The 21,695-nt window shown below is 46.7% G+C and overlaps 3 protein-coding genes across 4 annotated transcripts; all 3 read right to left on the bottom strand.

Annotated features, from left to right (window-relative positions):
* Positions 1–696: 696 nt before the first annotated feature.
* LOC306734185 (uncharacterized protein) lies at positions 697–2,740 on the bottom strand. 2 transcript variants are annotated; one of them, XM_079215523.1, is made up of 5 exons: positions 2,533–2,740; positions 2,141–2,308; positions 2,008–2,062; positions 1,809–1,903; positions 697–1,200 (listed from the first exon to the last, which is right to left on the bottom strand). In XM_079215523.1, the coding sequence occupies exons 1-5, from the start codon at positions 2,551–2,553 to the stop codon at positions 1,006–1,008; spliced, it is 534 nt and encodes a 177-aa protein (XP_079071649.1). In that variant the 5' UTR covers positions 2,554–2,740; the 3' UTR covers positions 697–1,005. The 2 variants fall into 2 exon arrangements, with proteins under 2 accessions (XP_079071649.1, XP_079071648.1); XM_079215522.1 differs by having other exon boundaries at positions 2,008–2,308.
* A 2,162-nt stretch (positions 2,741–4,902) lies between these two features.
* On the bottom strand, positions 4,903–11,847 carry brox (BRO1 domain and CAAX motif containing). The gene is made up of 13 exons (XM_079215355.1): positions 11,782–11,847; positions 11,166–11,296; positions 10,826–10,932; positions 10,319–10,415; positions 9,799–9,894; positions 9,590–9,662; positions 9,174–9,279; positions 8,134–8,223; positions 7,821–7,906; positions 7,610–7,691; positions 7,091–7,241; positions 6,777–6,936; positions 4,903–6,205 (listed from the first exon to the last, which is right to left on the bottom strand). The coding sequence occupies exons 2-13, from the start codon at positions 11,264–11,266 to the stop codon at positions 6,122–6,124; spliced, it is 1,233 nt and encodes a 410-aa protein (XP_079071481.1). The 5' UTR covers positions 11,267–11,296; positions 11,782–11,847; the 3' UTR covers positions 4,903–6,121.
* Positions 11,848–12,441: 594 nt separating this feature from the next.
* Positions 12,442–15,234, bottom strand: LOC306734856 (alpha-1,6-mannosyl-glycoprotein 2-beta-N-acetylglucosaminyltransferase; the record flags this gene model as incomplete). Its single annotated transcript, XM_079216260.1, has 1 exon — positions 12,442–15,234. One exon carries the CDS (start codon positions 15,232–15,234, stop codon positions 13,972–13,974), a length of 1,263 nt encoding a protein of 420 aa, XP_079072386.1. The 3' UTR covers positions 12,442–13,971.
* Between the last annotated feature and the right edge of the window lie 6,461 nt (positions 15,235–21,695).

Below are 21,695 nucleotides of genomic sequence, written 5' to 3' on the forward strand. Positions count from 1 at the left end.
GAACTCTAAGCAGAAGTTACCCGGGTCACACTGTCACAGGACATCTGAGTGGCTGCTTAGTTTAATTCTCTTTGGATGATCTGGATGTCGTATTCCAAAGTAACTAGTAGTTACATGCAGAGTCCACGTGAGCAGCAGTCACAACGCTACATGTGTAACTGCTGACGTTACAATGTAGCGGTCACAGTTAAACTAAGCGACGTCACATTTTACGCTGCGGACGCGAACGTCACGTAAACTCACGTCCCACCGCGCGCACGTTTGGTATCCACAACGTTAACGTGGCATGTTCAGTCGTAGCTTCAAGTCGGCTCACTAGCAAGTTAGCAACGGTTAGCATGGAGCATAGCACAGAGCTACAGCCTGACACACATAAGCTCCGCTTTTTGGAGGATTGACGCATGAAAAGTCATGAAAACGAAGCTTAGAGAGCAACAGGAAGCGTGCGCGTCTTTCTATGCTGCGTTGGCCCCGTCATGTGCTACGTGGACGAGGTGGCCGAGTGGTTAAGGCGATGGACTGCTAATCCATTGTGCTCTGCACGCGTGGGTTCGAATCCCATCCTCGTCGGTATCTTTTGCTTTCTCTTAAAAACACTTTTACACTAATAACTCTTTAGCAAGCCGCGAATTCAGTGAAATATGCTTTCTGTTTTTCGTGTTTTGCTTTATTTCATTTGAGCATATGTCGTCACTTTCACATTACACCAACATTCCATGCACTTTATTTTAACTTTAATTGTATATTCTACTGTAGATTCAATTGTAAATGTGCATGCTCCCCATTATTGCACTGTTTATTGTTAAATGTTAAATGTTATGCACGACAAATTCCTTGTATGTGAAAACAAACATGGTTCTGATTCTGATTATTGTCCCCTCTAGTATTATGGCACCACCTTTAAGAAGGAATGATTGCATTGTGTGTTACTCTGAGCACTTTAAACAAAAGCTTTCACATTGAAATCACAACCCTCATATCTTTGCTTTGTCAGTTTTATTTCATTCAATCCTCTGCTTGATAGGCTCTGTTGTGACGTCCTTCACTTCTGTGCATGTGTTTCTCATCACTGCTGGCCGGGGCGTCAGCGGGACGCCCCGCTTCTCCCGTGGCTCCGTAGTGACCCCGCCCCGGTCCGGGGTCGAGCCGGATCGAGGCCCGCTCCTCCTCCTGGTCGTCCTCGGCCGGGCTGCTGGTTGTCTACGAGAAAGATGCAAAGAAACCATCAGTGTGTCGCTAAGCGGCACATCGTCTCCTGACAGCCACACCAGGACTATAAGAAAAGGTGTTGTGCCGGTCTGCGTGTTGCATTTGACTTTACCTCAGTGGTTCTCAAGCTGTTTCTGTCGCGCCCCACTTTGGAGGAAAACTTTGAGAACCACTGGTTTAGTTCAAAATGCAGTCCATGCTGAATTTTGATTGAAACAACTTTTTGTGACTCCTCCATCTGTGCTTTTTCAAATAATAGAATAAAGAAAATTTAAATCCCTTTCAAGTAAACCAGATCGCTCCATCAGACACAAACCAATAACATGTGCAATCACTTTGTTAGAGCAATGCAAATAAAAGTTCACCTATTGTGGCTGCAAATCACCTGTTTTTGCACTGAATATAAGATTATAACAATAATGTTCAACATGTGTCAAACAAATAAAAAATGAGTGCAGATGTGTGTGAGGATGAGTCAAATGCAGAGAATAATAAATACAAAATATTCTTTTTAAAAGAAGAACAAAAAATCCCCACCTGTAATATCTCCGCGCCCCACTAGAGGGTCGCGCCCCACCGTTTGAGAACCCCTGCTTTACCTCGTGGTCGCGGTGATGTTGGTCGATGGCGTACTGGTATTTGGCCGCATTCAGTCCTAGCGCCCCGGCTAGCCGCTCTCCAAGGAAATCGCAGGCTGATTACGGAGACAGTGACACAACAAGTGAGACTTCCTCCCCGGTGACCGTCCCTATCGGGGGTTTGGTAAGCTTCAATGTGTTGGATGGTCGCGTGGCGTACTCAGCAGGGAGATCCTCCCCACCAGGAGGGCCACGCTCCGGAACGACAGCCGGGTCTGAGGAAGAAGAGGCAAGACAAACAGATGACTTGGGTATGAGACGCAGTGGAACCTCTCTTCTTCACTGTGTCCCACCCTGTGTGCAGCTTCACTGAAGGGAGGCCTGTTTGATGGCTCTTCCTCCTCCTCCTCCTCCTCCTCCTCCTGCTGCTCCAGAGTCTCCCCGCTGGAGAAGTGGATGATCCTCCTCTGTTTGGCCAGGGCAGGACTCCCGGGCTCCGCCTCCCGTACGCCTGGTGACGGCTGACAGGTGGGACAGGACTTTAGAGACGCCTTTGTTTGTATTGGCAAGTCCTCCGTGTGTCACAGTGTGCTGTCCAGCATTGTTTAGGCTTTATTTTCATTATTTTAATGTTTGTAACTATACACCAGGCTCCCAGAGTCCCACAAAAACCTGTCAAAAGTTAACTTCCACCTTCACAGTCCCTGCACACTACCAGCTGACATGTTTGCCTTGCAACACTTACTTCCTGGTGGCTGAGGTTCATTCTTCATTCGCCGTTCTCTGCCTTTCCAGAAGGAAACGCACCGTCAGCGTCCTGGTGCCTCAGCTGTGTCCGTCCACGCTGAGCTCTGTGGGGGAGCAGGACTACAGGATGCAGGACTACAGGATGCAGGACTACAGGATGCAGGACTACAGGTTCTCGCCCGAAACCAGAGCAGCACACACCTCAACACAGAGTCACACAGCGACGCTGTGAGGCAGAGGGCTGGTCTTGGGCTTGAGGGGCTGGGCTTAGGTCTGAGGGGCTGGGCTTGGGTCTGAGGGGCTGGTCTTGGGCTTGAGGGGCTGGGCTTGGGTCTGAGGGGCTGGGCTTGGGTCTGAGGGGCTGGGCTTGGGTCTGAGGGGCTGGGCTTGGGTCTGAGGGGCTGGGCTTGGGTCTGAGGGGCTGGTCTTGGGCTTGAGGGGCTAGGCTTGTTCTGCTGCAGAGAACATCCAGGTTTCTTCTCACTTTTTAGCCATTTAAACCATGTATATTTGTCCCTGCAGGAGGCCCAACGTCAGATAAAACATCCCATTCATTCATTCATATCTACATGGTGTATATCTGCTGGTAAAACCATTACAATCCAGGGAACAACTATTTTGGTTTTGTGAGATCTTGATTAAAAATGTAAAATGTATTTTAACTTTAAGCCCAACCAGTTTTAACTTTTAACTTTTCTCTGGGAGGGGTTCTCCTCCAGAGAATCACATTATTATTTATTTACTTTTATTTATTTATTAACTTACCCGAACTAAAAACCTGCTGTGGTAGCGACCTGTCAATCACTTTGTAGCCCCGCCCTAAAGCGTCCCCTGCTTTAAGGTCTGTTTGACTCTATGACCATAATGTACTAAATGAACATCATGCTGTATTGAAGAAGATTTGAAACTAGAGATTGAGACATAAACTCATGTTTACAATGTTTACTGAGGGAATACATCAAGAGAAGTAGAGTCATTTATATAGACTTCTATACAACCAGGGCCCTGTTTCTCGTACCTGGCTAAACAAAGTCAAGCAAATGTCCTAATCTTCAATTTAAATTAGCGAGATGATTGACATCAGGCTGTCTGGGTTTCTTCACGGCTGATCCGCTGAAACGTCTCGTTAATTCTAGCCAGACGTCAGTCATCTGGATAAATGCGCCGCTCCTCTTCAGAAGGATAATAATGGAGCACTGACACCACCATGTTCTAACAGTACAATGGACAATAAACTCAGAGGAACCTCTTTTTATTCCTCTGCTGAGAAGCAGGAGATGATCATGAACGCATATGAGGAAGTCAGTACCGTAGTCATTCACAGTAAAAGCGTTGCGAATATTCCAACGTTTTTGCAACATTGTTGCCGTGAACGCAACTTTAACTCCGCCCCCTCTGAGAGACATAAGCGTCTAAATATATCAGACAAGTTAAATGCGTCAGTGTTGAGAAAATGTATCGGCTAATTTGAAGTGCTTCATCACCCAAATCGTATGGGCGGATCAGTTGTATGTATTATTCATAATCAGAAATTCAATCAATTGAAGCAGTGAAAATAAATTGTGTGTGATTCTCTGTATTCTCATCACGATCACCTTAATCATGTTCTACAATAATGATATGTACGGTGTACTAATAACACTGTCATATAATTATGATGCTTTAACACATCCATAAGTTTCTTAAGCGCTAAATAAGCTTAAGAACAGTGGCATGCAGCGGCTGACAGTCTGTGTCTGAGACGATCAGCTGCGCCTGTGGTGATCAATGTCCGCGGCTCGAGAAGCTCTCTAAATAAATTATTTCTTGCCGGCAAAATCTATATCGCCGCGTACAGGAAGTCATGATAATGTAAAGGATGGATCCTGTGATCTGAAAGAACTCTCTCCCTATAAAACTAATATAACTAATATCGCTCCTTCATCAATGAGGAAGAAGCTGCCTTTTTGTCCGTGGGAGTGTCCATCTTATCCAGTGAAGTTCAGTCAGCCTGCCCGGGAGCAGGTTTACATTTTTGGATGTGTTGCTATGGTGATTAATCTAAGCTTGCTTCGAGAACCCGAGAAAGCCTGACCTACGTCATCTTATCCTGACAATTAGCCGCTAACTCAGTAAGCCAGGTACGAGAAACAGGGCCCAGAGGAGTCACCCCCTGGTGGTCAGGAGAGAGAATGCAGCTAAATAACTTCAGCATTTCCCTTGAAAGCGACTAATCGATCTACATGTTACTGCAGGGCTCCATCCTGAACGAGTAATTAGTGTGACTATTATAAAATTAAAAGATTATGATAGTTAAACATTAAAATATGAATGAGATAATGTTAGAATATTCCATACAAGTATACTATTACTTAATTCCAGTCAGACAACACAGCAGTTTAATAAAATAATTACACAACCACCATTGAGATTTGGTTCCTTCATTATATCCGTGTGCAAGAAAAAGGTATGAAGCTTCAATCGTGGTGACATACATGAACACGAGACGTGGAGGAATGGACTCGTACGGATGATTTAATGCCGTTAGAAATACATGTTACATGACGGACACCGCTGGAGAGGAGCCATGAGCTGCAGCCCTCAGGAGCAGAATAAAGTGCGACGGTGTTACGACGTGCTGTGGTGAGTTTAGTGAGACGGCACTTTGTTTTGGACTTTCCACTACCGTAAAGAGTTAATACACCTGTCGGGGCACAACAAGTTCAACAGTATATTACAGTTTTTACAACGCGTTTCATTGATCGATGTCCTGGTGTGGACATGAGGAGCTCTGTGCTTAAGGAAGGAGGAAACACGCCACTTCACTCGCTCAGCAACCCAACACTTCAGCTGAAATATATATAAAAATAATTAAAATCAACACAAAAACACGCAGGATTGTATATGCTGCCGTGAGCGTTTTCAACTAAAACGTCACATAATAGAAATAAACGACTATAATCGGGGATAAATCATAGAATCCCTAAGCATGTTGAAGAAAGACTCATCCAGTAATACAAAGAGTTCCTATATGAAGAGTAGAAGTGAAGACGCAGAATAAAAAGAACCCAGCGATGTAAAAAGAGCGGCAGGACGTCCGTCATGTGATCTAAATAAAGGACTGATTGTAGACGACGACGCGGCCACCGATTTCCATTTCAACCTGTTGTCATCAGTGTTTTAATGTGGAGTGAAGCGCACGCAGAGCTCCTCACTCTGGAAGGCTGCTTGTCGTGGGACATGTGTTACTTTATTCTGATGTTGTCGTTTAGATCCATGTCCTGTTCTCATAACCGGGCCAGACTCGTCTCCTGTGAGGAGGTTTAAAGGCACCTTAAGAAGACGACGTCACCAGTAAGGCTTCTTCAGTCGTGTACTTTAGCTTCCCAAGTAAAGACTTACACCTGAAGTCATCGATAAGCTGACAGGTGTTGACCTCGTGAGCAGCCGGAGAGGAGAATGCACTACGCACGCTTCAGCAGAAACGTAAAACACCACGGATGAACGACATAATAATCATAATAGTATGTACATGTTTCCTATGAGAGGGTTTAGGTGAGAAGAGGAATGATGCCATCGTTACAGTAGATGGCATGAAGCATGAGGCTTTAGGAGAGGACGCAGCCCGTGTCCTTCTGGGGCTTCAGGTCCGGCTCCTTCACCGGCTTCACCTCCTCCTCCTTGGGCTTGGCCTGCAGGCAAGAGACAACACGCATGAAGCAACACCACACACACACACACACACACACACTAGAGGTGCATTGAATGAATACCAACTGCAATGGTCTAAACCCGCTGTCTAGCCTGCGAGAAACACTTTTTTTCATTTTAAACCGGCTACATATTTCATTTAAACTGCACCGGCTACATAAACCGGGAGGTTGATGCCAAATTCTCCCTTCACGTCTCTATTTGATATGGGAGAGGGGGAGAGATACTACATGCAACACGAGGTCCCGAGCCTGGAGGTCAGACGTGCGACGCTACGAAGGCGTGCAGGAGCTTTGTGGCGTCCTCAAGTGTGTATATGTGGACATGGGTAACTCCTGGAGCAGGGCTCACACTACAGGCTAAGACTGGCTCACGTGATGTCACGGGGAAGCAGGTCAACAAGACGTGGCGCTACGACGGACGAGAACGGGTCGTTTGTTCCTCAGTGAGAACTGGAGGTCAAACTCAGTTTTTATCGTCGGTCAGCGGCACGACGCTAGCTGGCGTTAGCCTCAAGGCTTCAGATGGTTCATCAAGGCACACACACTCTACCTTGTCGCTTTTGGCTCCCTTGGTGAGGTCGAAGGTGGCGTAGACTTCCGGAGAGCACTGCTCGCTGAGCGGCGGCAGCTCGAAGGAGGTCGGCTCCGCCAGGCCGTAACTCGCCTTCAACTCCAGCTGCGGCGCCTCCACCGGGATCTTGTGGAAGTATCTGAGGAAATGTCCAACGTCACCAGACATGTGACAACTGGGAGGCTACACTATGCATATGCAACAATATCAAGGACTTCTCCAGGCCTGGAAATAACCATTACCAGCCTTGTGGAGGGTTCCTCGTGAGAACAACCACACGGAACAGGACTCACATGAAGCCGTTTTCTCTCTGGCACTTCTCCAGCGTGTTCTTGATGACGCCGCCCAGCTTGAGGAAGAACAGCTGCTCCGACGGTTTGGCCGTGGTGCCGGGGCCTTTGGTCTGCCGGTACTCTTTACACAGCACCTCGGCGTGCGAGTAACCTGAACACAGAGACACCAGGAGTACGGCAGGGGTTGTTGACTCTTCAGCTCAACACACAGGAAACACCTGTGTGACGACCCGTATGCAAATACAGCATGCTTCAACCGCACCACTGAGCATACACTGTATTCTCTGAGTACTGACAGTAACATTAGAACCAAGAGAAATGTAACTCCATACTGTAAATATGTCACATGACGCTTCTCTGACACAAAAAGTGCCTTAAAAAAAAAAAAAAAATCACGTAAAAGATGAATAACTTTCTTTCCATGGATAAAAACCCTGTGCTTCGTGCAGAAGTACCAGATGATCACGTCATGAACGGAGACGCTACACACACGTACAAACACATCACATATATACATACACTTTTCCGCCTCCTGCAGGGATCGTATGGCCTCGCCACACTTGTCGGTGGCCAGCAGCGTCTGTCCGTGGTAGCAGTACGCCTGAAACACAGCCACCAGTAAGAAGCACGATCTGGAGACGCTCTTCTTCCTCCGCTGCGAAGAAGAGCGTCTCATCCAAGGCCACGTCTGCTTAGCTGGGTTCAAGACGTACGAGTCAGGTATGCTTACATAAGCCATGTAGAAGTGCTGCTTCAGCTGGAAGTACTTCCTCCACTTGCTGCTGCACTCGGGCTCCAGGGTGTTCAACGTGTGGTCTGCGGACAGAGAAGCGGACCGTCAACAGCCGCTTGGACAGATGTTACGACCTCATAGGAAGGTTCTCTCCCGCACACGTGAAAGAACATGTCCCGTCTTTCCAGTGAAGAAATAGGTCACATGAAAAGACGATGCGTTATAATTTATATACAGGGTTCACACACATTCTGACCAAAGGGTTTTAACGTAACGGTTAAGTGCGAGTAATAACTGACATAATACTGACCGGCCTTTTGATAGAAGTTGGCCGTCTCAAAGGCCAACGCGGCGATCAGCGTGGCGTTGTGCTTCAGCTCGATCGCTCTGGCAATCGTCACTGAGAAAGAAAAACACAGTATGGATGTGATTATGAATCATTATCGAGTGTCTAGAGTCGCTGGAAAGATCTTTAACTCCTGGTCTGGATTCCTCTCTGTTGTCACACGTTTATATATTAAAGTAAAACAAACCACATTATTATTACATCACACAACCGCAGAACGATTCTGTTGTAGAAAGATTTAATAATAATATTCTGATTTATTTCAGGTTCTGATACAATGTTTCAGATCAAATGAATCGCTCCTTGTGGGGACGTTTGATCTTCAGGGTTCAGACACATTCTGACCATTCCATGACTTTAAACCAAATGTCCACTACAAACATTTAGTGAAGTCTGGGTGTAAACAGTAAAAAGTGAGTAAATGTAGTATTTAAACTAACAATGAGAATACAAAGCATACAGTAAACCTTAAATGACTCAAATGAATGAGACAATAGTTTGATTAAAAGAATAAACATTTATATAGATGCCTGTATGTATGCCTGCTTATATTTTGAGTCTTTCTTTTAAAAGCATATTCATTATTTCAAACTCAAGGACTTTTCCAGGCCTGGACATAACCATTTTCATGACTTCCAGGTTTTCCGTGACCGTAAGAACCCCGTCCTGAATTCAGATGCCAGTGTGTGAGTATTAGTCACATACTGCCACGTCACAGTTGTAGTGACTCCCCCTAGCGCTGCTACAGAGCGCTGCTACAGAGCGCTGCTACAGAGCGCTGCTACAGAGCGCTGCTACAGAGCCCTGCTATAGAGCCCTGCTACAGAGCCCTGCTACAGAGCGCTGCTACAGAGCGCTGCTACAGAGCGCTGCTACAGAGCGCTGCTACAGAGCCCTGCTACAGAGCGCTGCTACAGAGCGCTGCTACACAGCGCTGCTACACAGCGCTGCTACACAGCGCTGCTACAGAGCGCTGCTACAGAGCGCTGCTACAGAGCGCTTACCTTCCTGCGCCTCCGCTTGGCACTGGATGATGTAGGCGTCGATCGCTCGGGGCTCCAGGTCTCGGCCCTTTTCGGCCGGTGTGATGAGACGAGGGATGTGGACCTCCTGAAGCCAACGGAACATGTTGCGTTAAAATCTCTTTTCTTCTTTCATCTATGCGTTTATTTTATTTGCATTCATCTGCATCAGCAAACCAGAGAAGGGGATTGGTGGAGCAGTGGAAAAGACGTTTTACAACGATAGGGAACATTACTGTTACTGTCCATGGAGACTGGTGGCTTTAAGTTTTCTACGTTAAGAAATTATAATAACTGTGCAAGAGAGCCGTTTGTCCGGAGAATGAATGATAACTGAAGCCCAAAGCCAGACGTTAGTGGTTTGTTGGAAGACGTGTCTGTAGATGTGCGTCACTCACCTTGAGGGTTTTGAATATACCAGCTGCAACCTTCAGGCTCCGGTGAACATCTTTCGCTTCGGCCTCCGTCACGCTATACAACAGGAAAACACGACGGTGACGAATATGAAGCATAAACGCAATCCTCCATTTTAACAAAACTCTAGCTTTCATCAATATACGACTGATTTGATAACAACGATACAGACACACACACAGAAAGCACGTACTTTTCTTTCCCTGCTAGTCTCGAGGCAAACTTGGTGTACCAGAGGGCGACGTTGAAGGCCATGGAGACCAGCTCGAAGATGGCATCCTGCTGGGCACTGGAGAGCGAGGAGAGACGGAGGCCCAGGTTAAACATCAACACATACTCATGAGCCTTTTGGGTTACAACGTGATGAGCTAGACCAGAGCTGTAAGGTGTCGTCCTCCTTGCTGCGAGGACGTCACACAGGGTTAGACCCAATGAGGTCAGACGTTTGTCGGTGTGACTGTCACTCAACTTATTAGTAAGAATAAAAAAAGTGTCTTGAAAGTGTTTTCACGTTTTAACTACTCACTTCTGCCCCAATACTTGCAGCACTCGGTGATTAAAATGTGAATGATGAATCATTCAAAGTGGTTAAGGCCTCCTGGAAAGCGTTTACTTTGCCCCTCCTTAAAGCTGCGGTTCGCTCCAACGCCGTGAGACCGTGAACGCCACATGAAACGCTCCCATGAGCCTGAAGCACTCGGGCAGGTTTTTACCTCGGGGCGTTTCCTTGTAAGGTGTCGGTCCACTTGAAGTTCTGGATGAACCTCATCTTGTTCTCCTGAGTCGTTCCATCCAAGGACGAGATGAAGCCTGTTGCGTCATGAACCAGCATGGAGAAGAAGAAAAAGAGAAGCAGTTGGTTCGGTGTAAAGAAACAACCAGAGCACAACACAGGGCTTTGGCTTTTTTTTAAATATACATGTTTTGTATCGATAGTTTTTATGTTTCTACTGCACGGTTTGATCAGCGCTTAACTTTCACTTTAGCTCGTCTTTCTTTGTTGAGCTTTCTGTTGTTTTACTTTGCTTTGTCAACTCAGTGTTGAAAAAGATGTATGAATAAAGTTATGAGTATCATTATAAGACAGATGCACTGCATGTCATTTGAAGCACTTTTTCCAATGTAGGCTCCCACGATTGTTGGACATAACAGAAAGTGTGTATTATTTAAAAAGGGGTGAGCACACACACACAGGGCTTGTTTAGGGAGCGTAAACACACCTTGGAGGAGGGAGAAGTATGCGTCCGTGGCATTTTTCATGATCTCGGGGTTGCAGGTGACGTCGGTGAACATCTCCAGCAGCCGGGCCCTGTTTGTCCTCAGGTCACTGAAGGGGTCAAACCAAGTAGCCGTCAATTGACGCTCTAAAAAATAACCCGACCATTACTGCATTCAGAGCAATTATGTCCATGACATGGACATAATTGCTCTGAATGCAGTAATGATCGGGTTATTTTTACACAGGTGACTGATCAAACGGCAGGAACAGGGACAATACGTCATCGGTAGAGACAATATAAACACACAATGGTGGCTGTTCTGTCATGGTTACAGACATACTTGCATATCTTGTTGGCAGCCGAGCTCCCTGCCACTCCGTAGAAGTTAAAGGACACGGGCGCCGTTGCCTTCAGGGGGTTTCTGTGAAACCAGTGTGCCATTGTGATGCACGAGGACACACCTTGAGGAGGCTGAAACACACAGGTGACACGTTAATGGACGCGCTGCCCTCCTGGGAGTAGCACACTGTGTGGAGTGCGACGGGACGGATAACCTCCCGAAAACTGCATTAGCTTGCGTGCAGTATTCATTAAGTAGCTCACCAGCTAGCTAGCTAGCTAGCGTGATAGCTAGCACCTCGCTAGCGGCCGCATTGTTGCTCTCACGCGGCGCTACCTGGAGCTACCGAGCCGGGAGAAGTGGCACCGAGCCTCCGGCGTGGCCTTCAGTGGCTACACATGGTGTTTTTGACAATGATTTGTCCGTGTTGTAAACAAAAGTCTATTACGTAAGCTCCCGAGAGCAACAGCTAGCTAACGGCTAACAGTGGCTACACCAGTGTGGAAACGTAAACATGATGAATTTAATCGATTTGACAGCTGACTGGTTAGACTCCAGCATAATGAACAAAACGTGATTTAAATCGGTTCAATAGCGTACAGGTGTGAGTGTTTACCTGTCGGTCCGGAGCTGTAGAGGTGCTATAGTCCTGATGGAAAGTCTGACACTGACAACAACTTACTTCCGGAAATAAACACCGAATGGATCTGGCCAATCACAGCGCTCGGCTCAGTCACGTGACGCGTGACCGGGAAAACACCACAGATCTCCGATCAGCGTCTCTTTTGTTCCGCAGCTCCAAAGTCCGTGAACGCACCACGCTGTTCTGCGCACTAGTTATGATGCCGTCATTTCCTCATTATTCCATTAACCGTTTACTGCTAATAACTAAGTGTCGCCCATTAATTATAAGTAATGCTCTCAAGAGTTATGAGGTGCGGGTTGTTCATGTGTAGATGTTGACTTTTAGAATGGTTTCCTTGGCTGAGCTGCTAAAATGAAGGATACTAATAAACACCACAGAGATCCAGAGTGAGCTTGTCGGTACATGTTAGTGTTCTTACCCTCCTGAGTCATGGCCTAAAACCTCCAGGCAGCTGATGGAATGAACGGACTGTTCCCCTCTGAACACGTCCAACTTACTGTCACATAATGGTGTCTATTGTTGTCGTTATCAGGAAAACCTCCATCGGAATGTACAGTTTCATACAAGTTAATATCTACAATATTATTTGTGAATATGGGACTTGTTTAAAATCCACGATGAGACAAACGATGACAATTCTGGCTTTTATTTATTTTTTCCCATTTGGCAAACATCACGTGAACAACCGACAGATATTTCAAGTGATTATCAGAAAGAAAAGGAAACATGCTAGAAAAAAAAAGAAGAAGTTGGTCTCATTCTCAACAAACCCCACACACACACACCCACACACACACCCACACACCCACACACACAATCTTTGCCGCGTTATTCAAGAAGTAATTGTGCTTTTCAACATATAATAGAAGATTTATTTATTTTATCATCACATTCACTTCATATTTCTCGACCAGGAATCTCCATAAGACACCCCGGGGTGCCCCGATATCAGATTAAACCACTTATCTGATCTCATCTTTCCAAAGTGATGCAATAAGTTATTCTAATTGGACTATGAAGATTTTTGCGACATAACCATTCACATCTCACAATAAAGACGCTAACTAACAACAATATATATATTTATTTGAGTTGAACTCCAAGTCCCCCTCACTGAATGTATGTGTTATCAGGGCACCTTTAAAGATCTATTTTCAACCAAGTGGAGGCACAAAGTAAAAAGGCACTTTTTGGTCAGATTTAAAAAAGGCAATAATGGCATCAATATGCTCGTGTTCATTCTGAAGGAAAGAAGGTGCAAATACAGAAACGCAGAATCACAGAATCACAGATGACCCCCGGTGTTTGCGGAGAGAAAGACCTTGAGCGAGACTCCAAAGGGTCACGTTTCACTTATCAGAAAGCAAAGAGAGAGCCCCAATCAAAAGGAGAAGCGTTAAATCAATATCAGCCAGCTCTCTTGTCGTAGCCCAGGTCGACCTACAGGTGAGGAGCAGCGGACTGGATGAGTGGTGTCCGCTGGCCTCGCCTCAGAAGGAACCCTGGTTACGCTGAAGCGACATTCAGTAACACAATCCCATTATGTGCAGGAAATAAGAAGTCAACCCCAGAAAGACGGCATGAACTACACGTTCTGTATAAGATGGTCATACGTGTGTTAAACTCTGCAGTCTGCACAGTGCATGTGTGTGCATGTGCCCTTTTGTTGTTGCACTTAAAATCGTACACGTAAAATGCATTGCCGTTCATAAAATCAATGCAAATCATTAACACGCCAGCACATTGATCTTCTAGTAAACAAACATCCTGTGTGCAATGGTCCCAGTCAATGACTTCATTTACACAACAAATTAAATGTCCACGCGTTTGAGTACATTCTGATGGAGTCGACTCTTATTTCCTGTCACTGTGCAATAAATCTAGTCTGATGTTTTGGCTCGTGAAACACCCAGAGACAAACAGAGCAGGTGACATGGCAGCTTGCATTACTAACACACATATCAAGGGAGTCTTTGGCAACTGTGCAGCTTTGGTGATTCAGGATAAAAGACTTAAAAAAAGTGAAGTCCAGCCGTGTCAAGGCCTCGGGTTTGGTCCCAGTTCTTGGAAGACCTCTCCAGGAAGTGAATATTCCCAATGCAGCCCTGAAGTGTTACGTAGGAGCGGCACATCCGCGGAAACTTGGGGAAAAGTCCCGGCTCAGAGCCGCTTGGCGTAGTTCTTGCACAGAACGTGGTCCCGAACGTCCCCCCACCCGCCGTTCTTCACGTGCGCCTTGTGCTCCGCCGCCTCCGCGCCGCTGAGCACGAGCGCCGGAGGGAAGAGGCCGGCCTTGGCCGCGGCGAGGCCCTCCTCCGCCTTCTGCGAGGCCCACTCCGGCCTGCACTTCTCCTTCTGGTGGAGGCCGCAGTCGCCCGTGTGGAGGACCCGGGTGCCCTTCGCCGCCAGCACTTTGACGGGCTTCGATATGCAGGTCCCCGAGAGGTGCTGCAGGGTCCAGTCCCAGTTGTAGTCGTCGTAGGTGCAGTACTCGTTGTTGCAGCCCATCAGCTTGTAGTACACCTCCCGGGAGACGGCCATGCCGATGTTGTGCTTCGTGGACATCCACCCGGCGGTCGACACCTTGTTGGACCGCGCGGTAAAGTCCGCCAGGCCGTCGTGGTTGCCCAACGCCAGCATGTCGCAATCCGGGCAGCTGCTCCTCCTGAACTCCATCATTGACTTATAGTAATGGAAGAAGTCCGGCAAGATGTAGTTGTCCTCCTCCAGGAAGACCACCATGCCGCTGTAGCCCTGCACCGCCTGCACCCGCTCCCACACAAAGTGCAGCTTCCACCACCAGTGGTGCTTGGTCTGCGTGATGAAGGCCTCCCGGTAGTGGCCGTAGGAGTCCGGGTGCGCTGCGTTCAGGCATCCGGCCTTCAAAGCGGCGTCCTTGGACGCGTCCCGGGGGCAGTCCCGAGGGTCCTTCCCAGGAAACCCGGCGGGATGCAGCTGGGTGCTGAAGGGGAAATAAATCTGCAGCACTTTGCAGAAAGTGATCTCTTGCACAATGGCGTTTATTTCCTCTGAAAAGTAGTCGTGGCTGAAGATGAGGAGGAAGCCGTGGACCTCGGCGGCGTTCTCCAGCGACCTGATGAGCAGCCGCAGGTATTCGGGCCTGTTGTGGACCTGCACGACCAGCACCAGGCGGGGCTCCCCCGGGAACGCGTCCGCGTTGCGCACGCACTGCTTGTAATTGGCGTTGAAAACGGACTTCGTCAACTCCGGGAGCGAACCGAAGTCGAACTTCGCCGCGTCGCCGCTGTGAGCGAACCGACCAATCACAGCGACGTCGTCACTGGGTCCGCTCGTGCCATCGTCGGGGACTAATAGCACGCGCGTGGTGAACAGGAGAGTCACGACCACGACGGACACACCCAGCAGCGCGAGCAGGTTCCGCTTGACCAGCCGAAACCTCATCTTCTCTCGCGGAGAAACGGACTTTTGGAAGACGACAGGAACGTTTCATTCACCTCGTCGCGCGCGCGCCCTCATCGTAGACTCTGTGTTCCTCGTGCGGCGGCGCGTGTCTTACGTCAACACGGCGTTTGGCGGCTGCTGCTGCTGCTCCCCACCTGAACCCCGTGCCATTTGCCAAAACCAGTCGCTGGGACCGCTTGTTTTCCCACCTGTTGGAGAGAGAGAGAAAGAGTCGAACAAAGCGAACGCAGTCAATAAAAGACGCGCGCGGTAAGAAGAGGAAACAATGTCGCGCGGGCTCGCTTCGTTTGACTCACCTAACGAGGCGTGAAGTGTCAGCGCTCTCGGACCAGGAAGAGGACGACGGGACGCGACACTTCTTTGGTTACAACTTATTGACTGCTGACGTGTACCAGCAGCCAGCCGGGGGGGGCGGACGCAGCGCCGCTCCGCGAATCACCGGCCTGCTGCGCACGCGCAACACGAGGAGGACGAGGAGGCGCCTTCAATAGTGGAACACACAAAGCATGTGTGATCTCAAGTTATCCTAACTTTATTTAAACAACACTGGAACAATGTTCTCTTGTGAATTCACATCTCACACTGAAGTAGTAAAGTGTGTGTGGAGTGTGTGTAAGTAGTTGTGTGTGTAAGTAGTAGAGTGTGTGTTGAGTGTGTGTAAGTAGTTGTGTGTGTGTGTGTAAGTAGTAGAGTGTGTGTCGAGTGTGTGTAAGTAGTTGTGTGTGTAAGTAGTAGAGTGTGTGTTGAGTGTGTGTATGTAGTAGAGTGTGTGTATGTAGTAGAGTGTGTGTATGTAGTAGAGTGTGTGTTGAGTGTGTGTAAGTAGTAGAGTGTGTAAGAGTGTGTGTAAGTAGTAGAGTGTGTGTTGAGTGTGTGTAAGTAGTAGAGTGTGTAAGAGTGTGTGTAAGTAGTAGAGTGTGTAAGAGTGTGTGTAAGTAGTAGAGTGTGTGTTGAGTGTGTGTAAGTAGTAGAGTGTGTAAGAGTGTGTGTAAGTAGTAGAGTGTGTGTAAGAGTGTGTGTAAGTAGTAGAGTGTGTGTTGAGTGTGTGTAAGTAGTAGAGTGTGTGTTGAGTGTGTGTAAGTAGTAGAGTGTGTGTTGAGTGTGTGTAAGTAGTAGAGTGTGTTTGTGTAAGTGTAGTATAGTGTGTGTGGAAGTAGTTGAGTGTGTAAGAGTGTGTGGAAGTAGTAGTAGAGTGTGTTTGTGTAAGTGTAGTATAGTGTGTGTGGAAGTAGTAGAGTGTGTGTGTGTGTGTGTGTGTGTGTGTGTGTGTGTGTGTGTGTGTGTGTGTGTGTGTGTGTGTGTGTGCGTATATAGAGTGTCTTCCTGGCATGGTAATAGGGTGTTCACTTTTGACCCATCTGCACTGCTGCTATGAAAACTGTAAATTGTAATTTAACATGAAATAGTAGTTAAATGTATAACAAGTTAAGTGTTTATATATTTAACCCCTTTTTTAACCTCTTGAAAAGCTATGGCAGATATTGCTATAAAAACGGTATAATGCCCTTCTCCATTTACTCATAACCAGTAACATATAGACTGATATTCATACCTCTGAACACACAACTCACATTGTACTCTATTATAACCAACATTATTAAAATAGCCCGAGTGGTTGCAGAGATGCACCTTTCTTAGTTTGGGGAGGACATTTCCGATCAGAGGCCTAAACGTAGGTGGGTTTAAAGAACCTCCCCTACAGCTGTCAGGTTACCTGTTCAGGTTCGACTGGTTGAATCTGTCTTCTTGACATCTCACCCAAACAACACAGAGCACAGGGCGTGGAGGGAGTGAACATGGGCCTTCTACCCCTGATGAGGGGCGGCAGGAGGTGGCGCTAGAGGCGTGGTGCTGTGTATCCTGGTACAATAGGCCTACTGGTGGAGAACACCTGTTTGTGAAGCCGTGCATGCTGTGCAGATGTTCCGGGGCGAGGACTCCCTGAAGCCACTTTAATTGGTTCAACTGGTGCAATATAAATACATTTAAATTGTTTTGATATACCTGTATTCCCTCTGTATATTTAATTTTGCTATTGTATTCTGCTTTACTGTCTTTATTACTGTTTTACTGTTTATTTATATTACTTGATTTCTTTACTGTCTGTCTCTTGTGTGCAATGCTGCTGTATTCCTGCAATTACCCCACTGCGGGGCTAATAAAGGATTATCTTATCGTATAATCCATTGAGGAGCAGGAAGGACCTTTGGTTAGTTTGCTCAGAAACAAAGTTCCGGTTGAAATGTGTTGCGTTATGGCAACGCGCCTGATGCAAAGATCACAGTTCACCTGTTTGGTCATGTGGCTCCTTCTTAGGACGCCGTGTCTCCCGGACCAACATGAACTTACCTCCCAGTCTCTTTTTTATTACCTATGACACTACAAAACAAACTGTCTTCTTGTATAATGTAAAGCTTTACATTTTGTATTTGGTTGATTTAAAAAAAAGAAAAAAAGCTCTACAGTGAGAAAACGGGTTTATGTTTTCTACATGAGACGTGTTGTTTTCCGTCTATATTGGTCTGTGTGTGTGTGTGTGTGTGTGTGTGTGTGTGTGTGTGTGTGTGTGTGTGTGTATATATACTTTTCACACACTATGCACTTTTTTCTCTCCCGTAACAATATTTCCAAATGACTACTGTATGACATTTTCAACCTACAATGTGATATATATGTTGTATTTGGCCTAATTTCCTGAGTCCCATGTCTGTCACATGACTCCATGAATGAATGGGAAGCTTGATACAGAGGTTCATACGAGGAAGGGCTCTGTTTTTTTTTCCCCTTCTTCTTTTTCCGCAAGAATGCTGTTATTAAATGTGAGATGTCCTCTTGATAATCCCCGCCGCACGCTGTCACGCTCCACTCGTGGTCATCGAGGGTCACTCGTGTCGGCCGGCTGGCCCACTTCCCCCAGATCACACGGGGCCTAGTATACCTAGTATAACGGATAGGACCGCGTCAAGACCACGTGGCCTCGGAGCATCTCTACTTCCAGGGAACAGTGTGACAGGTCATGTAGTTACAAAAGAAACTGATTACTAATAAAACCTGAATGTAAACAAACCAGAATAGAAAGGATCATGGCTCCACTGTGCCGTCTCAAGTGTTCACATGTCTTTCATATGAACTACAAATAGACATTAAATCATTTAAAGCATTGTTACATTTCCATTTGATTCTATCATGAGCTCAAACTGAGGCCTCCCTGCAAAGCAGGTAACATAAATCATGTTGTTTACCAAACAATGTGAGTAATTGTGGGCAGATTCCCCGAGGCACGCTTTCAATAACAATGCTAGCACGGCCAGGCTAAAGGCATCCTGGGAAATGTAGTTTCAGTTTGCTGAAGGTTGCCGTTTTGTGATTTCACACTTACTTTTGAATGTAATTAATGTAATTAAACGCAATTAAATGCTCATTGGAACACTTTCATCAAACCCAACACTAATATACTCTAGCATGGTCAAGAGGCAGCACTTTCTCCCAGCATGCACTAGTTGAAAACACAAACGGTCAGGACACACATCATTCTTTACGCTTCCCATTGATTCATGATCATTTCCTGGAAAGGAACTGACATACCACTAAACGTCTTCATCAGGGGAAATGGACAGGATGTCCCTGCAGGAGGAGCAGCGCGTAAACGGCAACGAGCTGAAACACCGTTTTCACGAGTTTGTCTCCTCACATTTCCTGGTCAGGGAATAAATCCCCCCGTAAGGTTATTCTAAAAATAAGAGTGCACTTCTGCTCATCAATTCAATTGGATCAAATCTCTCATAGAGACAACGTTTCAGAGCGATGCTTAACCATGACGTCACCCTGTAACTCACTATGTGTTTCAGCTTCACACTTTTTTCTACCGTCACAAGAATTGCACAAAACATGATTTTGGACCAAATAGAAACGCAGCTGTAAAAGCATTAAACATGATGCATGTGCTGTATGTGGGATTGGCGTTGACGCCGTTTTCTACCCAGCATGACGGCTCCCAGAAGTCCAGGTGGATTGTTGTCATGGGACCAGACTGTTTGTTTGGTGATGTTGTTGTTCTGTTCAGAGGGAAAATATCATTTACGCTGTGATGCGTGAGTGGCTCGCACAGAGGATCTGTTCTGCATCGTGTGAGAGAGAGAATCTGGATTTCTGTCATTGTTGTACAGCATTGCTCAATAGAGACGTCTAACATTTAATTAAATATCACCGTGCAGGATATTACTGCATTTCTTTACTATGAATGGCTTGGCAAACATATATTATACACATGGCAATATTTGCTTATTTGCTGCAGTGACAAAGGTTGTCGTTCCTACTTGCTTATTGTTCCACATACAGGTTTTTAACAAAGTCAGAAGGAAATAAAACAACATATTTCTTAAAGTAAACAAAGCTATTACACAAGGACTACATTCCTTTCAGAATTGTTATTGTAAATATATTACATGTAATAATTAAAAAAAAGACAATGTGTCCCATGAAAATAAATTGTTTAAAAGTTCCATCGTCCTGATCCAAAGACTGCTGAGAGGAAGACGCTTCTTCTCTGGGAGTTTGTCCTTTTCCGTTGGTCAAGGACAGGATTCTGCTATTTCACGCTCTCACTGACAGAAAACTAACATGTCATCATGTTAATGGTGGCATGTTGATGACTTTAATGGGCGTGTTAACATGTCATCAAAGCTTTTGTGTAAGTGGCAAAATCCATTTTTATTTTTGCAGCTTTTATAACAGAGATGACGAGTTCCTCTCAGCGGAGCGGGAGTTCACAGACAACCTCTTGTTTCAACCTGCACTACATTGTCAAAGGAAGTATTAGTTTAAGATTGGATGTATAAATCAACTTTGTGATATTCACTTTTCCCACAGCAGCCTTAAACGGTCCAAACATGTAACGGAGATTTGCAAATCTATAACTCTGGAATAGAACACAACGGATGTGTCTTCATCCCCAGGCAGTGCCTCTCGTCCTGGAAGGCCTCTGAGTCTCAGACAGGAAAACCCTCCACTCTTCTTCCCGTCTTCTTCCATGTTCATCCTCTTATCCGGGTCGGGTCTCGGCGGCAGCAGGACCAGCAGACCTGGGATCCCGAGCGTTCCCGGTCAGCCGGGAGATCTAATCCCTCCAGCGTGTCCTGGGTCTTCCCCGGGGTCTCCTACCAGTTGTTCCAATAACCCACAAGTAAAAATACAAAACACTTGGAGCATAACTAAACCTGTTAACTCTCCACTTGATTTATTTCATCGCACATTCAGCCGCTTTGTCGAATTTGACTCAGTTGATTCTTTCTGCACAGATTCCAGTTCAATGAAATGCTGTTCCAGAAATAACACTCGCTTCCTGTTCTGGCAGGAAGAAGCTTTCGGTTTACCGGCTTCCCCAACGTGTCGCATGTCCATCCATGATGTCATCACTTCAGCATCTTATCCTGTTAGACATCTGTGTGAAATCACCAGGATTAGCATTTCAATTATTGAAGTCCAAACAGAATTCTGTTCCTGAAGGACTTTGCGCCAAATTTAAAGTAAAAGTGAACTTTCATTTTGTCCTGATTTTGTTTCTGAGCACCAGATTCCCTTCAGGAAACCTCTCATTTTACAGCAGCAGAGGTCTGACAGTCTGCTACTAGATAGTACTCCTAGATCCGGTTCTCCCAGGTCTACCTTCCCTCCAGCGGGTCCAGCAGTACGGCCTGGGTCTCCAGCAGCGCGGTGTCGGCTCCCAGCGGGGGGCCGGAGGAGCAGCTCTGCTCCTGGAGAAAGAGGAGGAGGAGGAGGAGGAGGAGGAGGAGGAGGAGGAGGAGGAGGAGGAGGAGGAGAGGAAACCCTGCTGCTGCCGGGAGCTGAGCTCTCCTTTTCCCTCCGGAACTCCGACTGCAGGTCTGAGGCTGCAGGTGAAGACGGGTCTGGGTCTGTCTATGGACTGGTCTCTGCTGGGTCTGGGTCTAGTCCATGGTGGACTGGTCTCTGCTGGGACTGGGTCTGTCTATAGACTGGTCTCTGCTGGGACTGGGTCTGTCTATAGACTGGTCTCTGCTGGGTCTGGGTCTAGTCCACGGTGGACTGGTCTCTGCTGGATCCGAGCTGAAGGAGGTTCTGGTGAACCTGCATGATGTCATCTGGTTTCACCAGAGTCTGACCCGGTGGCTCCGATGAGGAGCTTTAAAAAGAACTAAATAGAAACAGACATTTCTCTCTGATGGTCTGTTTACTGATGGAGGTCTATAGAGGACCAGGACTAAACTCACAACCAGCTAAGAGTTCCTCCCAGTACAATAAAACCTCCCTTCCCTCATCAATCACCATGTTGTTCAGTGTCTGCTGTGTTGTGGTTTCCCTCAACGTTTCTGTGTCCACGTGATTATTCTTTCTGCGTCGCCTCAGGAAGCTCCAGCCCCGGAGCTTCCTGTCTGCAACTTTGTGCAAAACACAGCAACCTT

This window comes from Taurulus bubalis (assembly GCF_910589615.1).
Source record: "Taurulus bubalis genome assembly, chromosome: 3".
Classification (NCBI taxonomy): domain Eukaryota; kingdom Metazoa; phylum Chordata; class Actinopteri; order Perciformes; family Cottidae; genus Taurulus; species Taurulus bubalis.

What these genes read in the sequence shown, in the direction of transcription:
- LOC306734185 (XM_079215522.1), bottom strand. Translation starts at nt 2,553, where the DNA reads ATGAACCTCAGCCACCAGGAA. An exon ending in TGAACCTCAGCCACCAGGAA is followed by an intron (nt 2,309 to 2,532) that starts GTAAGTGTTGCA and finishes CCCACCTGTCAG; the next exon opens with CCGTCACCAGGCGTACGGGA. An exon ending in GGGGAGGATCTCCCTGCTGA is followed by an intron (nt 1,904 to 2,007) that starts GTACGCCACGCG and finishes CTCCGTAATCAG; the next exon opens with CCTGCGATTTCCTTGGAGAG.
- brox (XM_079215355.1), bottom strand. Translation starts at nt 11,266, where the DNA reads ATGGCACACTGGTTTCACAGAAACCCCCTGAAGGCAACGGCGCCCGTG. An exon ending in GCTGCCAACAAGATATGCAA is followed by an intron (nt 10,933 to 11,165) that starts GTATGTCTGTAA and finishes TGACCCCTTCAG; the next exon opens with TGACCTGAGGACAAACAGGG. An exon ending in CCTGCAGGAGGCGGAAAAGT is followed by an intron (nt 7,242 to 7,609) that starts GTATGTATATAT and finishes CTCTGTGTTCAG; the next exon opens with GTTACTCGCACGCCGAGGTG.